Here is an 18,292-nt window from a genome sequence, read left to right on the forward strand (position 1 = left end):
CCCTGAAACCTTAAGGCACATAGTTGGAATTGTTGGATAACATTCTTAACCTTCTAAGGGATTCATGTCCGCTTTAGGCTTACGTTGGTTTACTCATAAGGCAAACGACACTACATTCCTCAAGGTGTAACAGTTTGAGACCTAGTTATCATCCTGGTGCTATCTGCCCAAGTGATCAGTTTTAACTGCCCGACCGGCCGTAGCTCGGTGGTAAACTAGGAATACCTTAGCCATGCCCTTATAGGTACTGTATCTATTTATACAACATCATCACTCGTTACATATATACATACAACATCTAAAGAGTTTTTAGGATAATTAGAACATCTTTCAGAGTGACCTATAGTCGTTCACCCTCCAATTACGTTATGACTAACATCATCAACATACGTTCAATAAGAATAGAGAACCAATGCCATTAATTAGAATTTACATTATAAGGTACAGTGAACATAAGCTTTCTATATTTACTAAGAATAGTATCATTTAGTATCGTTCCGTCACTGGAGTCATGCAAAAAGAAGAAAAAGGAAGTGTCTCTCTGTGATACCTATTTTACACTATAGGACGCTCTACGACTCCTTTCATTATACTTCGTATACGATCCACATCTTCGCACTTAACGGAAACTCTAATTCCATCATAACAAATTGGAAATCGACTCTATGAGTAAGCGCTTGAGTGCACTGATGGACATATATCATTTTTAAAGAGGCTCACAAGACTTATAATATTAAAGCAACACATTCATCAGCCCTAGAGACTCATTATTTATATAAGACATAAAAAACACATGTCGTGCCATAGCGGCGAGTCAAGAAATAGCCTTACGTACCTTGATTCAATCTTCAAATGACTGGGATGAGTCAATCCTTCCAATATACACTCAACCTGTTTAAACGGGCTAATATTAACACAACGACAGCTCAACCAAATACTACATCTATACTAATATTGTCGTCAAGAAATCAAAGAGCGACGAGCTCCCGAGGCTATATACAATGGTGCACTCCACATCCGACCTCCTCTTAACAACAAAAAACCTCCTTTTAACAACAAACAAGATCTACACGAGCTACACCAGCTACCAAACCCCCACCCATCTCCCTACCATAAGACAGCAACCCATAATCTATTTATAAAATTACTATGACTTGAACTCAAAGCTTCCGATCACCGTCCCGTGAGTTCTTAACAAGTGCATACCTTAGTGCTCATACGAGCTCGAAGAAGGTCGTAGACGAGGAATAAAACTTGGATCGCCTTCATAAGAATTATCCTCAAAGTTAGAACCATAGTTGCTGCCAACGTTTTTCCCCTCAAAGGAACTATTCTTCAAACTACAAGAAAATGGTTGCTGAAATATTTGGTTAAGATCTAAAATGGGAAAGATCTATAATTAGAAAGGAAGGTGCATCCCGTTCCTTAAAGTTGGTCATCTAATATATATGTATACTACATAATTATCCTTACCAAATGAAGTGAAAACAGAACTTAAATACCTTATCCCCCCCCCCCCCCTCCTTCTCTTTTGACACCTAGACGTGAGAGTGACACTTTGTATATGGTGGAAGTTCCACCCATTAGACGCATATATCTTAATAAAATATAATACGATATCATTATCCATAAACACTTATCCAAATAATTATTTAACTAATTTCTTTAAAAACAACTCATAAAATTCCGTCAAAGTTAAATCATAAGGTTTTATAAATTAAAACATTTACTAATATTTTATAAAGATTAAGACATGGATAAAAATCATATCTTCCCAAATTCTAATTTTTCCAACCGAATATCAAGAGTACAAATTTTTGTACTATATGTTCTCAAAGCGGAAAAAGATAACTTTCTTTTCTTATGAAAACATAATTTCTATCTCTATGATATAGAAAATCCCATTTATAAACTTTCTTATGTCATATAAATAATTTACGGCGTATCCGAAAAGTAGTAATAACAAAAACTAGTGATAACAAGAACGTTGGAGTGAAACTGAAGGCTCTAACATACTACTCATGTAGCTGAGACACATCTTATCAATTAGGAAGCTCGTCAAACTTGTGAAGGACTTGTACGATTACGTATCAGCTTAGTCATGATCATACAAAATGGAATAACTTCTTGGGACATCGTTCTACTTGCACGATCTGGATTAAGAAAGAAGAGTAACTTTCCTAAATGTCCTGTAGCCCTCCTAATTATAAGTGTGGCGCGCAACACACCCATAAGTGAGACTCTACTAGACACGGCTTCATAGACTCCCTAGGATTGAATAGCTCTGATACCACTTTGTCACGCCCCAGTCTCGACTGGGACGGACTACGTTCTACATACATCTACTATGAACCTGTACTGGAGGAACATGACGTATTAAAGCCTTAAAATCTATAAACATGATCTATAAGATGCTCTGTCTGTATTACTGAACATAAAACCCATACATGACTGAACTTGACCATATACGTCTATGAAGCCTCTACGAATATCTGACAGACATAACATAGTCAAGACAGGGCCCCGACCTACCCATAACTTCTATACATATAGGTATAAGACCTGACTCAACTCCAGGAAGAAGTGGAGCATACACCATCCCGCTGAACACCTATACCATCTAGAATGCATGTCTGCTACTCGGTATACCTGAACCTGCAGTGTGAACATAAAAAAATGCAGCGCCCCCAGCTAAGGGACGTCAGTACAGAAAGATTGTACCGAGTACGTAAGGCAAACATGAAATATAACAATAAGACATTATCAATGAAAGAGATAAAAATTAACCTGGCATTTCTAAGCTACTGATGTAAATCTAGCATATATATGCGCGCGCACACACACACACCACTTCTAATTCCTGCAATCTCCACTATGTCTATATACCCTACTATGGCCCTGGTTAACTTATTATCATAACGTTATCCGAACATATGTTGCGGCATACAACTCGATCCAAATATGAATGGATGTGTTACAGAACGTGCAACTGGATCCAAATATGAATGCATGTGTTGCGAAACGTTCAACCCGATCTAAATATGAATGCATGTGTTGTGGAACGTGCAACCCGATCCAGATATGAATGCATGTGTTGCCGAACGTGCAACCTGATCCAAATATGAATGCATGTGTTGCGGAACGCGCAACTCGATCCAAATATGAACGCATGTGTTGCGAAACGTGTAACATGATCCATATATAAACGCATGTGTTGAGGAACGTGCAACCGGATCCAAATATGAATGCATGGATGTCTATCTATACTCTCATGTGCTATGTACAATACTGTGTTTTCTAGCCTACTTATCATCCTGGTGCTATCTGCCCAACTGATCAGTGGTAACTGCCCGACCGGGCGTAGCACGGTGGTAAATGCGTAACTGCCCAACCGGGCATAGCTCGGTGGTAAACTAGGAATACCATAGCCATGCCCTTATAGGTATTGTATCTACGTATACAACATCATCACTTGTTACATATATACATACAATATCTAAAGAGTCTTTTAGGATCATTAGAACATCTTTCGGAATGACCTATAGTCGTTCCCCCTCCGATTACATTATGACTAACATCATCAACATATGTTCAATAAGAATCAAGAACCAATGCCATTAATCAGAATTTACATTATAAGGTACAATGAACATAAGCTTTCTATATTTACTAAGAATAGTATAATTTTTAGTATCGTTCCATCGCTGGAGTCATGCCAAAAGAAGAAAAAGGAAGTGTCTCTCTGTGATACCTATTTTACACTATAGGATGCTCTATGAATCCTTTCAATATACTTCGTATACCATCCACATATTCGATCTTAACGGAAACTAGGGCTGGGCATAAATACCGTAAATCAAAAAATCGGACCGAACTTCAAAAAAGGGAACCGAACCGAACTAGTTTGGTTCGATGTTCAGTGTCCACCTTCAAAAAATTGAAATCGAAATAGCCGAATCGAAGTTTGATAAAACCGAAGAACCGAACCCCCACCAAAATTTAATACATTACCCGAAAAAGTTAAAATAGGCCATGCCCATTAAGTTTAAACCCAAAAAAAAAAACGCAATTGTAACAAGCTCTCTTTTGCTTTTGTATCCCTAGTTTTCCTTTTCATTTAAGAAAATCAAATATTCTTAACAAAGGAAGGTGACTAGGATGTGTCTTTAGGATTAATGTATGTCCTTTATGTTTTTTCTTAATTATTCTTAAGGTATATATATAACACTTAGTAATCGTATATCATGGTTATGGTTTTCTGTTCTTGTGTATCCTGTTTATTGGATTTTGATTTCAGTTTATCAGTTTTATATTTTGTTGCTTTTGAGAATATGAATTAGTGTAAATGGAATCGCTTCTAATATCATATTAAAAAAACGAATTGAAAAAACTGAAACCGAACCAAACTAGTTTAGTTCGATGTTCGGTGTCCACCTTCAAAAAACCAAAACCAAAATAGCCGAACTGAAGTTTGATAAAACCGAACCGAAGAACCGAACGTCCACCCCTAACGAAAACTCTAATTCCATCATAACAAATTGGAAATCGGCTCTCTGAGTAAATGCTTGAGTGCACCGATGGACATATATCATTTCTAAAGAGGCTCACAAGACTTATAATATTAAAGCAACAAATTCATCAGCCCTAGACACTCATGATTTATATAAGAAATAAAAAACACACGTCGTGCCATAGCGGCGAGTCAAGAAATAGCCTTACATACCTTGATTCAATCTTCGAATGATTACGACGAGTCAATCCTTCCAATATACACTCAACCTATTTAAACAGGCTAATATTAACACAACGACAGCTCAGCCAAATACTACATCTATACTAACACTGTCGTCAAGCAATCAAAGAGAGACGAGCTTCCGAGGCTATATACAATGGTGCACTCCACACCCGACCTCCTTTTAACAACAAACAAGCTCTACACGATCTACCAAATCCCCACCCATCTCCCTACCAAAAGACTGCAACCCATAATCTATTTATAAAATTACTATGACTTGAACTCAAAGCTTCCGATCACCGTCCCGTGAGTTCTTAACAAGTGCATACCTTAGTGCTCATACGAGCTCGAATAAGGTGTAGACGAGGAATTAAACTTGGATCGCCTTCAAAAGCATTATCCTCAAAGTGAGAACCATAGTTGCTGCCAACGTTTTTCCCCTCAAAGGAACTATTCCTCAAACTACAAATGGTTGCTGAAATATTTGGTTAAGATCTAAAATGGAAAAGATCTATAATTAGAAAGGAAGGTGCAGCCCGTTCCTTAAAGTTTCTCATCTAATATATATGTATACTACATAATTATCCTTTCCAAATGAAGTAAAAAAAGAACTTAAATACACTATCCCTCCCCCCCCCCCCAAAACCCCTCGCCCTTTTGACACCTAGACGTGGGAGTGACACCTTGTATATGGTGGAATTTCTACCCATTAGACACCTATACCTTAATAAATATAATACTATATCATTATCCATAAACACTTATCCAAATAATTGTTTAACTAATTTCTTTAAAAACCAACTCATAAAATTCCATCAAAGTTAAATCATAAGGTTTTATAAATTAAAACATATACTAATATTTTATAAAGATTAAGACATGGATAAAAATATCTTACCAAATTCTAATTTTTCCAACCGAATATCAAGAGTACAAATTTTTGTACTATACGTTCTCAAAACGGAAAAAGATAACTTTCTTTTCTTATGCAAACATAATTTCTATCTCTATGATATAGAAAATCCCATTTATAAACTTTCTCATGTCATATAAATAATTTACGGCGTATTCAAAAAGTAGTAATAACAAAAACTAGCTAAATCATATTTATCAAATTCTTATAAAAAAAATTAACTTAAAAGAAAATATACATCATGTAAAAATAATATCTAACGACATTACGGTGGTCAAACTTATGAAGTCTTACCATAACATTGTCATAAACCGTCTATAACCTCATAAATGACTTTAACCCCTTCAAGATTAAGTCAACTAACTTACGACGCATTTAATGTAGAAGTGCGGGATGTTACCCGAGCGATGAGCCCAACACATCACACATGAGACAAAACAAATAACGATGACAAGGCGACAAGCCCACATAGTCCACGACAATACCAACCTAAGAGTATCCATCCCAACTTCATACCTGAAAGCTTAACATGTTTTTCCCGTCAATACGTAACTCCTACATATGCTTCACTAATTAGAGTCTAACCGAAAGGTAAGCCGTAACCTACCTCGACGCTAAGTTGGTGCCACGAACCGTCAAACGCGAGCCTTGATATTCCAAAGAGCCTCCGAATACTCAAAGTCTAGTTATTATTGACATCTAAGTTAGAAATGGAGATTAACAATACCCATATTGCTATACATTCGTTTAAATCGAAAATCAACTATAGAAAAGAGGGAAATCAGACCCACGGGGGTAAAACGGGAATTTTGAGATTGTAATCCAATGTTCTAGAAGTTCAATTCTACTCTCCAATTGCTAATTAAACTCAATTAGTGATCAATTTCATCATTTTAAAGAAAACCCCCAAGTTAGGAATAAACCCTAACTATCCATAATCAATTCCTCAATCCAAGTTAGAGATTCAAGCTTATTATCTACTAATTTACGAAATTCCATGTTTAGACTAGCCAAATTCATCAATTAAACTCATATTCATAGCCTAGGATTCAAATATCAAAGTTAAGGTTGAAAACTCATCTTCTCCAACTAGTCTCACTAGTTTCCACTATAGATTCTAGCTTAGGAAGGTAGATAAACATAATACAAGGTGAAAGAAACTTACCCCAAGATGAAACCACTCTGAAAGCTATTCAAATCTCCCTTAAGTCACTTAGAGATTTAATTTTGGGAATGGGAAAAGAGTGGTTAGAAATGGGATATTTAACACTTTCTGATTCGGCGACATTCACTCCCGCGACACCATATCCGCTCCAGCGATCTCGCCTATATCTCGTGTCCGCGGGCTAGGCCCCGCTGAGGCGGGCAGAGGTGCAACTGGGTGAGACACCAGAAACCAGCAAAATCTAATTTTTAACAAGTTTCACCCCAAATCCAGACATCCATCCGAGTCCTCCCGGATACAAACCAAACATGCAAATATATGTAAGAACACGCTACAAACTTACTCGTGGCCTCAAAATTCCCAATGGAGGTCTATTTGAACAGGTCAACGCCCAAACGGCCAAAACCAACTTTCCAACCAATTATACAAAACACTCCTGAATACCTCGGAAACCGAACCGAATACCCCCACCAAGTCACAATTGACCCTTCGGACCTCATGGAATCGACAGAATATCGAAAAAGGTCCGTTTATCCAAAAGTCAACTATTGGTCAAACCATTTTCACTTAAAAGCTCTAACTTCCTCAAATTATTCTAAAACTCACCCGATGACCTCAAGAACCGTGTCGCCCTTCCCCGCGGGTCAAAATCATACCAACAGGCAACAGGGCCTGGGAAAGGTTCAACAGGGGAAAAGGGGTCAAAAGTGCAATAACGACCAAACGGTTCGTTACATTATCCTTTTCATTTTCTTTTTCTATTTCATTATCCTTTTCATCTTCTTCGTCTTCTTCATCTACTTCATTTCCATCATCATCTTCTTGATCTTCTGCACTTTCTTGATTTTTATCTTCTGCTTCTTGGCTATCTTCAGGTTGTTCATCATGGCCATCTCCAGAAACTTCTACTTGAAAAGTTTTCTTGGACTCTGTCCTCTCTATTTGAAGATTGTTTATCAGTTTGACTATCACTAAGATCTACATTTGCTAATTCAGAAATAGGATTTTCTTGTTCAGCAAGTTCTTCTAATGGTGTTTTCCTCTTGGATCTTTTACTATTTCTAGACACGTCGGTTAATTTCTCTCCTTTTCTTTTTCTTGGAGCCATTTTATCTACATACATGAGATAAACAAAAATAGTTTCAATTGATTTGTGCATCATTCAAAGTAAACTGAGTGGGAAATGGGAAGCAGTTGATCAAACAAATACAACAACTAATAGCTTTTCCCAACAACTTAGGAAGTTGTTGCAACAATTGAAGAAGTTGCAACAGCTGAGGAAGTTGTTGCAGTGGATTCCTCAGCTGTTGGAAAGAATAAAACAGTGGCAGCAACTACAATAACAACAACAATAATAACATACCCAGTAGAATCCCACAATGTAGGGTCTGGGGAAGGTAGAGTGTACGCAGACCTTATCCCCACCTTAAAAGGTAGGGAGGTTGTTTCCGAAAGACTCTCGGCTAAAGAGAGAACAAGACAAAAAGGTCAGATAAGGACAAGCATATCAAAGCAATATGAAAATGAGAAATAACACAAACGAGAATCAATGTCAGCAACTGTTTTGATTTTTTCCAACAGCTGGAGAATTTTTTGAAACAACCACAACAACTGTTTGGATTTTATCATACAACTGAGGAATCTATTGCAACAGCTTCCACAACTATTAGAAAAAATCCAAACAATTGCAAGGCCCTTTTCCCTAAACCATACGAGAACAACAACAGCAAAAATATCTATTTCACTATTAGTATACGCTATTTACCAACACATAACCATGACAAGTTAAGAAAATACACCAAAGAAGGACTTTTTAAGCATGCAACCTCAGCAGTTGTTTGCTTTTGCCAAACAAGTGCTGAAGTTGCTGCAACGGCTTCATCAGCTGTTGGAAAAACTCAAAAGAAGTGCAAGCCCCTTTTTCCTTAATCCTAAAAGGAGAATAAGAACAAGGACAACAGCAAAAACCTAAATTTCACTTCTAGATACACTATTTACACACACACAACCTCAACAATTGAAACAAATACCCCAAATAAGGGTTTTTAAGTATGGAACAACAAAATAAACAACTTTGAAGAGAAAACCATGTTCTTCTTCTTCTTCTTCTTTAACCAAATCATCATTTTCCATGCTTGATTTCAAAACCCTAACTTTTGAACCAAGTGAAAGAGAAGAAAAAAAAAACTCTACTTGAATCTACCCAACGTAGAAGGGAGAGAAACGATGGACTGTAGTGTCGGACGGTTCGCCGGTGGACAGGAAGAACAAGTTTGCCAAGATCGCCGGTGAAGAGGAACAGATTGCAGTGAAGAAGAAGAAGAAGAAGAAGGACGGTTTTGGTTTTAAGCGATTTTTCTGATTGCTTCAATTTTTATTTTTTTTTAATAAATGGGTTTTGATTTTGATATAAATGGGTTTGGGGGGTTGGGGTTAAGTTGGGTTTTTTGTATTTTGTAAAAGTTTAACAAATTTTAAGTATTACATTTCAGACCCAATTAACTTAATCAAATTTTTAAGTGAGTTTTAACCTTGGCTGGTCAAAGTTGTCACCATTTTTAATTTTGAGTCTTGTTTGGTACCTTTAGTTAAATCTTCTCAAGACGCTCCTTTAACAGAAAATGTCCAGAAAATAGAATATGAGAACATCCCTAAATATTGTAGACACTGCAGAAGATTGGGGCATAATTTGGCTAATTGTAGAGTTTTAGAAAGAATGAAGCTTGAAGGAAAAAGGCAAAAGAGGCTAAAGAAGAAGTAGGCAGGGTTCAGAAAGACATTCCTAATCACAAAGAGGATGAGATAAATCAGAATAGAATGAAAGAGGCAGGAAAACATACATCAACAAGGAGGATCATAGACCTAAGAAAGAGGACCAAAGTGAACCATCCAAAACTGTCTTTAAACCAAGTGGTGTCATATTTGGAGTGAACAAGCCTCATCCCACCATGAAACAATTGCCTATAACTGTGATGGAGGCTACTAAGAACAAAAGGTACTAGGCAGTGTCTCAAAAGGCGAGGGCATAAGGCGGAGCGTTTTACATTTGCCTCGGCGGGGTGTAAGCCCCATGGGTATTTAATTTTTTGTATTTCGTAAAATAATATAATTAAAATAAATAATTTTAAATAGGTAAAATCACATTAAAAAAATTAGTGTTGCCTTTTTTTATTTTTCATACTTGTTGTCTTTTACTTCATATAGTAACATTAGTATTTATATTAGTGAGGATCAATTCAAGTCAATAAAATATTAGCCATGTGTTTTAAAGACATTACCTAGGATGTTATTGTAAAAACTTTATTTAATAATATGAAGATTTGAGTAGTTTAGTTCAAAGTTTTAGAATATTGCTCTTAATACATAGATAGTGTTTTTTCTTTCTTTTGTTATATATATTTTATGCTTCTTTTTACAGTCTTCAACATTATCTAAGAGAAATTTAAATCATAAAATTCATCGGTAAAATCTTTTGGGGCCTAAAGCAAAAGCTTTACTAGTCTCACCCTCTAGCCACCCCTGCTTATAACTTGTAATTATATATAATATAATTTTACAAATATAAACAATTCAATGAAATAAAAGCTATTATGGATTACCTGTCAACTCTAACATCTTAACTTTCAAAAAATGAGAAAATTATAATTTCTTAAAACAATATTACTATCATACTGTTCATTTTATTTCAATAAACTTTATCAGTATTATAATTAAAACGTAACTCCTTCATGAATAAAATTAAAATTACTTTCAAATAGCGAAATAATAAAAGATGATAAATTTGATACGTAGGACAAAAGACCAATGACAAGTGAAAATGTACAAATCAGCTATGGTATTTTTAAAAGAAATATTAAGTGATATTCACCCTCACAATGTTTTCAAATAGTAAATATGTAATACTACGACTTATTGTTTGAGTTACACCCAATCTTCTTATTTGTATAGATGAAAAACTATAAAGTATCATTCATTTGTTAAAGAATTATGAGGGTCAACGATTTTAATTAAGGAATTTAACATATAATTTGTGTAAGAACTGTTAGGCGAGCCCCGAGCGTTGAGCGTTAGGCGGGTTTAGGGCATACAGTCGGGCGCTTAGAGCGTAAGCCTCCTAGGAACTAAGCCCCGAACGTGAGCTTCGGGACGTTTTGCCAGCGCCGAGCCTCGGGACGAGTCTTGAAACTGCCTTTTAAAACACCGGTACTGGGGATAACAATTGGATTGATCAAAGAGCAAATGTCCGGCAGTCTGAGGTCATTACACAACACAAACAGGACAAGGATGCTAATGATATAAATCAGCACTCATAAGAATGACGCAAACACTGAATAGATTGAAGATCAAATGATCAACAGTGAACCAAAAGGGATTATCAACAAAGGAACAAAAACTATCAACAGTGACAAAGACCCCTCTGACATTCATGAAGATACATCAGAAAGACTTTGGCAAGAAGCTAAAGGAAGAAAAAATAGGAGGAGATTCAAATCACCCCACAAAGAGCAACAGCAAGGTGATCAAGACCAGGAGATGGACAAATTCTCAATATAACTCAAAATAGTTTGATGAATTAAGGGAGGAAAATGAAGTGCAGAATCAGTGATACAGGAAAACAGGTTACTGAAGGAAATTAGAGTAAAAAGAAGGAAGGAACTGAAGCGGATGAAGGAAATTAGAGTAAAGTGGAACTATGCCTACTGGTATTATGGGTCACTGGTAATACCACTTATCAATAGCAACACTTGGTATTGCTAGTGGACATTTACAAGGTTATCTTAACAAGCTTTTAGTAAGAACTTGTTAGCAACACTTATAATGGCATTTTATTGCCGAAATTATATTTAGTTTGTAACTTTGCTGTACGAAAGTAACCACCACCTCTATTTCAGTTCATCTAACGCTACTTGTTGCTTCTTTAATAATGGTCAATTTAACTATAAGGAAATCTTAAAATTTCCGAATTCATATCAAGAAACCTAATAACCTATAACAAGGATTACTTATTTTGGAAACATCTCCAAATATTGCTGTTGTGACAGCATTTGCATTCATCTACTTTTGTGATGGATTTGAAAGATTTTGCTAATACAGTGTTGGCATCTTTAAGGGGTCGTTTAATTCGAAGGCAAGTAATGTATGGATTATAGTACAGCCTGTGCGATGATGAAAGGCTGTCGACAGGTTTGGAACCTTTGGAATTGACCAAATACATAAACGCACAATCAAATATTCATGTCATAAGCATGAAATGCAAGCTCAGAAATGACATGCGTTGGGCATTTCCGAAATCTCAAGTCTCATTTTAGTATAACTTGACAGCTGATGAGCTCATGGACGACCAAACATTAATACTATAATGAAACATGCAGTAGTTAGTTTGCATGAGACTCCACTTTAGACAGATAAATTCAAGGCAAATATATATAAGGAATTTATTTCGCATCACACCACTCTGTGTCTGTAGGCTGTAGCAAACAATAGCAAAAGTAGATACGAGGGCAGTGAAACTCCAGCCAGTCAAGTTGGAAAATTGTGCTGAACAGCAAGTGATGCGTTATAAAGACAAAATATAAGAAGGTATAGTCATATGTTCCTTCTCTGGAAGGACAGAAAATGATTCAGCGAAACAAGCAAAAACATTTATCAGTTACCCTTTAGTAACAGCCAAAACCCAAAATAGCACGAGCCAAAAGTCATTACTTGACTGTAACAATCTTGATCACAGAAGCAGTTCCAACACGGTGTAGGGCTACAACGGAATCTCCTTCCTTGCATAACCCTTTTGTTTTGGCATGTTCAAGAGCAAAATAGAGAGCTTCTTCTGTAGACTCTTCATGGGAAGCCCTAGCAGAGCCTGCATGGAGAACTGGAACCAATCCCCTGAAGATAAGACTATGCCTTGCTGGAGACTCATCACTGCAAGTCCAATCAAAAGAATCAGTCTTGATCTCAGGGACAACCACCGACAATATAGGCATTCCAGGCCTGTACTTGGCCACCAATTTTGCTGTACTTCCTCCCCTGGTTAACACAAGGATAAGAGCAGCTTTTGCAGAGTTAGCGGTCCGAACAGCAGAAGACGCAAGGCTCTCCAAGGGGCTCATGGGAACTGGTGCATTTGCCATAATTCTTTTGAAGACATCTGGATAATCAATTGTGCTCTCTGCTTCAATACAAATTTTGGCCATGGTTCCTACAGCAAGATCAGGATAAGCTCCAGCAGCTGTTTCACCACTAAGCATGACACAATCTGTGCCATCAAGAACAGCATTGGCAACATCTGTTGCTTCTGCACGAGTTGGTCTTGGAGATTTGATCATGGACTCCAACATCTGTGTTGCTGTCACAACAGGCTTCCCTTGGATGTTGCACTTGTAAATCATTACTTTTTGAGCCAAGAATATCTTTTCAATTGGAATTTCCATTCCCAGGTCACCTCTTGCTACCATAAATGCATCAGAGTTGGCAAGAATTTCATCAAAATTTGCTACACCTTCTTGGTTTTCAACCTAACAAGGAAAAAAAAAAAGTTAAATAGTATTTTGATTGTTTCCATAAGTTTTTGACTCTAATTCAGTAATGTCAAGGGCAAAGGAATTAAGTTGCTGCTCACTCAATTCACAGTCTATATCACTAAGGGGTCGTTGGTTGGAAACAAGTTATCCTAGGATAAGTTATCCAGGGGTTGGTTATCCCAGGATTAATTATTCCACCCTCACACAGGGATAAAATAACACTACAATCCCGGGATAACTAAACCCGGGATTAGTTATACCACCATTTTACCCCAACCAAACGAGGGATAAATTCATCTCAAATATAATCCCGGGATTATTTATCCATATCCCTGGTACCAAAAGAGCCCTAAGTGTCCATTTAAAAATCCAATTAACACTAACATCCCTGAAAATTGGAATATTCTAGTAATGCCTAGATCCAGATCAGACAGAGAAGGATAGATTAGTACTAGTGTAGTTCAACTCACGATGTTATTTCTTCAATTTTGGGGATAAGGAGTCAAATTAAATCTCTCATTTATTTTATTTCTGCAAATTAGTGTGCAATGTATGACTGTCAAGTACCACAGGGACATCTAAAAATACATAATAACGATGCAATAAACTGAATAGAAAACTTCATGAAGAAAAGATCAGACTACATAGTTATCCGGTCAGAAGCAGACCTTAGACATTAGAAGGACGTTCTTTGCATGTTCACCTAGCAGCTTCCGAACCTCCACAAGATCTGAACCCTTACGGACAAAAGATAACGCAATCATGTCAATATGATTTGGAACTCCCCAGTTTAAGATGTCATCCTTGTCTTTATCTGTCAATGTTGGCAGATCCACAATTACTCCAGGGAGATTGACATTCTTTCTTTCACCAACAACAGCAGTGTTCTCACAGCGGGCTCGTACCAAGCCCTTCTCTTTGTCACAAGACAATACGGTAAAGGTGATTGTGCCATCTGCACAGAGGATCACACTCTGTGGCTTTACATCCTCCGCTAACTTTTTGTAGCTCATGCATATCGTACTCTCATCGCCTTTAAGGCTGTAATCAGTTGAGATTGTGATCTCCTGACCCTGTTTAAGTTGAACGGGCTTACCATCTTTTAAAAACCCTGTTCGAATTTCAGGACCCTACAAGATGAAAATGAAGTGTGAGAACTTTCACATAAAAAGGATAATGCTACACAGGGCTAAGCAATCATATATTGTGCTTTTTAGCAAGTATAGAGTTGAAAGTCTAAATGGACATCTCAAATTGCCACTAAACATCACTCAAAAATCTTTGTTACATGATAATAGAACATGTTAATCTCAAACACAACCGGGCAAAAGATGAGCACAGAATTATGTACAGGGAACTATGAAAAACAATTTGGAGACCATCTCTCTTAATTAAGATAGAATAGAACTCTAATTAAAATATAAGTGATTCAGAATGACTTTCTCCAAAAATAGACCAGGATAAGAATGAAAGTGAAGTGCCAAATGACATCTATAATCAAGTCTATATGGTCCAGTTGAGCCGAGATTAGAACAAAAAAGAGAATACAAAATAAAAAAGAAAATTATTACTTCGGCACACAAAACAGTAGGTAAGCAACAGTACCATGTAATATATCCAAATTTTCTTATTATCTAATATCCAAATTTTCTTTTTTGATTGGCTATAATATCTAATTTCCAATCAATGTTAATTTCCATCAAGATTAAACGAGATCTTGTATTGCAAATACTTCACAGCACACCTAATAAACATTCTAAACCGGTATGATATTCTAAGTTTTTAACAGGGCTTTATACTTTCTCCTCTGCTACTACACAGAATATATCATAATGTTTTAATAGTGTCTATCCACATTGGGCAATTAACAAAGAAAAAGAACACCACACATGCTGTCACATCTACACGTGATCTTAAGGAAACATTAATATTCTAAATTTAATATAAACGAGATGGAAACCCAAGAAGGCAACTCAGAGCCTGTTTGGATTGGCTTATTTTAGGTGCTTTAAGCCAAAATAGGTTTTAAGCACTTTTTTAGTGTCTGGGTAAGATATAAAAGTGTTTTTAAGCACTTGTTTTTAAGCCAAAATAACAAAAATATGCCAAAAACCATAAGTTATAAGCCCATCCAAACAGGCTCTCAATCCTACGGCTGTTAGTACATTTCAGGCTTATTATATTACTAACTTGTAACAACATATATGTCTATCACAAACATAAGTTTCCAAGGTCACTAACAAAATGCTAGTAGGAATGCCTTTTGCAATTAAGCAAAAGGAGCATCAAAGTTTTTATCTGGACAGGGGAAGACTAACATTCTCTATCAGAAAATACAACAGAATGGCAATATACAAGCCCAACTCGGAGATTAATTGTCTGAGCTACCCATTAAATGAAATAGATGGGCTAAGCCTGGCATCTAAGCTACCATTTTAAAGCTGTGCCAAACCCCATAAATACTCCTAATTCAGAATATAATGTTCCATCCATTTTAAATGGATGAAACTCCTCCTCACCCCAAAGCATGATTCAACGTCAAACTTGAAGATCAATAAATTGAACCTGTAGACAACACCATAATTAACTTCCCCTAGAAAAAGACATCTTGTATACACAATTCTAGAAGCATAGACATCTCACCAGCTGTGTGTACACAATTCTAGAAGCATTGATTTTAACGAAGCCAGAAAATCCAGTTTTTCCAATACACCTCGAATAGTCCAGAGCATCATTAATACACCAAATTTGAACAGCCTAGCCTCTCTATTTCCTCTAATTACAACTACTACCCCTCAATCTCAACTAGCTAGAATTAACTATATGAATATATTTATCCCACTCCCTTAGGACCCGTTTCATTCCAACACTAAGAATCTAGACCCGTTTCATTCCAACACTAAGAATCTACACAACACCAAATATTGGTGGATGCAACATGCAGGTACTGGGTTCATTGCAAAGCATTAATTTATATATAAAAAAAATCATTAAATTGCAGGTAGTAGGTCTGACCCCATAGTTTTAAAAATACAATGATTTCAATACTAAAAACCTCTATAGATTGAACTCAAAAACTTTAAATCCTAAAATCCGCCTCCGACACAAGAAGGGGACAAAAACCAGTGTTTCAGACAACAAAGGTACATAAAGTACAAAAAACAAATGGACTCCCTACATCCCAATTTGAGTGTCTTAGTTTGAATGGACACGGAGTTTACAAGTTTGACCGGACACAGAGTTTACAACAACAATGTACCCGGTGTGATCCTACAAGTGGGGCCTAAGGACACAGAGTTTGTTCATATAAATTTTATGATCTTAAATTAAAGATATGTGTAGTCTTGTGGTCTTAAACTTTGTCAGGTAGAATATTAGAATTGTCAAATTACTAAATATAGAAAGACACTGTTTTTTGGAATCACTTAAATTGGAAGAACAGGATCTGCAAGTAGAAAAGAGACAAAAAATCAAACTATCGACAAACCATATACATGCACTCATTAAATACTAATGATCCACTTTTGTTTCTAACCCACTTTTGTTTCTAACCCAGATCAGTCCAAATAACCGATCTGTAACTAGACTAACCAATTTAGAGAACAACAGATTAGTAGCACGGTTTTGATTAGTTATTATCGCAATTTTACAGCAATTACTATCCATACATGCAAACGAATTATACCTTGGTATCAAGCATAACGGCACAGAGAATACCAGTATTCTCCATAGCCTGTCTGAGATTATCAATAGTTTCTTGATGATACTCATGAGATCCATGTGAAAAGTTGAATCTGGCAACATTCATACCCGCCCTTAGAAGCTTCTCAACCATAGGCACTGATCTCGATGCAGGCCCTAATGTGCATACTATCTTTGTTTTAGGCCTCTTCACCGTACACACAGCAACTCCGTTATTGTTGTTCTCAATCGCCATAGAGGAGAGAATTTAGTTTTTGAGAAAGGAAAAAGTGAGGAGACCTTTGTAGAGTGACTTTCAGATTTGTTTATTTTTTTGTTGAATAAAAGAATTGAAAAGGGGTGATAGTGGGGGAGAAGGAATAGGTCTAAGTAGGGTGTTAAATGGGCGGGTTGGACTGAAATTGGCCCAATTAAAATGAGTTGAGGTAATAAATGAGTTGGCTAATATTGGCCCAAAAGTTACTTGGGCTGAAATGGGCTAAAAATGAGTTGGGTCATGACCCGCCTAACTTGATCCAGTTTTTTTGAATGGTCTATTTTCTAGAAAAACATTTTTCGCGAAAAATATTTTTCTTGAAAATTATTTTCGCGGATTTTTTGTGAAAAATATTTTTGAGGAAAATATTTTCCGTGATAAATATTTTCAAGAAAAACACATTTTTCGTGAAAAATATTTCACTTCATATTAAACATATTTTCGTGAAAAATATTTCCCTTCATATTAAACATACCACAAACTTATAAGATACATGATACAAGAAAAGTGTATACATAAAAAAAAAAATCTCAAGTAATAAATTCAAATTTAAGTAAATCTTAAAAATGGGCTAGAATTGGGCTAACATTGGATTAAGTTGAAGATCACTTTAAAATAGACTATGTTGAATTGGGTTAAAATCAGCCCAATATAAAATTATTTTGAGCTCAACTCATAAATTTTTAAGCGAATTGAGCGGCCATCACCTTTTGGGTCAAATTTAACACCCCGGGTCTAAGAGTGTTGCGTTGTCAAAGCAAAAGAAGGGAGAATAATAAAGAAGAAGGAAACGTACGGCGTGCGGACTTGACGTGATGTTGAAATTTTCTTTGCTTTGGGCTCTCTCTCTCTATTTATATTTTGATTTTGGTTTTGGTAATACTAGTGTTTGTAGGGACCGCCATATTCTTGGGACACAAGGTATTTCTTGTTTTTCCCAACTTTTAACATTGGGATTTTGGAGCATGTGTCTTTTTTATTCTACTTTTTCCTTTTTCTCTTC

General features: G+C 36.3%; 1 protein-coding gene across 1 annotated transcript; it reads right to left on the minus strand.

The window, feature by feature from the left end:
• Positions 1 to 12,223: 12,223 nt before the first annotated feature.
• LOC132626504 (pyruvate kinase, cytosolic isozyme) lies at positions 12,224 to 17,411 on the minus strand. The gene is made up of 3 exons (XM_060341419.1): positions 17,017 to 17,411; positions 14,000 to 14,461; positions 12,224 to 13,325 (listed from the first exon to the last, which is right to left on the minus strand). The coding sequence occupies exons 1-3, from the start codon at positions 17,266 to 17,268 to the stop codon at positions 12,513 to 12,515; spliced, it is 1,527 nt and encodes a 508-aa protein (XP_060197402.1). The 5' UTR covers positions 17,269 to 17,411; the 3' UTR covers positions 12,224 to 12,512.
• Positions 17,412 to 18,292: the final 881 nt, after the last annotated feature.

Source organism: Lycium barbarum, chromosome 2 (genome assembly GCF_019175385.1).
Source record: "Lycium barbarum isolate Lr01 chromosome 2, ASM1917538v2, whole genome shotgun sequence".
NCBI lineage: Eukaryota > Viridiplantae > Streptophyta > Magnoliopsida > Solanales > Solanaceae > Lycium > Lycium barbarum.

Coding starts and splice junctions, on each gene's coding strand:
- LOC132626504 (XM_060341419.1), bottom strand. CDS start 17,268: ATGGCGATTGAGAACAACAATAACGGAGTTGCTGTGTGTACGGTGAAG. Junction 14,462..17,016: donor CCGTTATGCTTGATACCAAG/GTATAATTCGTT, acceptor TTCATCTTGTAG/GGTCCTGAAATTCGAACAGG. Junction 13,326..13,999: donor ACGTCCTTCTAATGTCTAAG/GTCTGCTTCTGA, acceptor TTTCCTTGTTAG/GTTGAAAACCAAGAAGGTGT.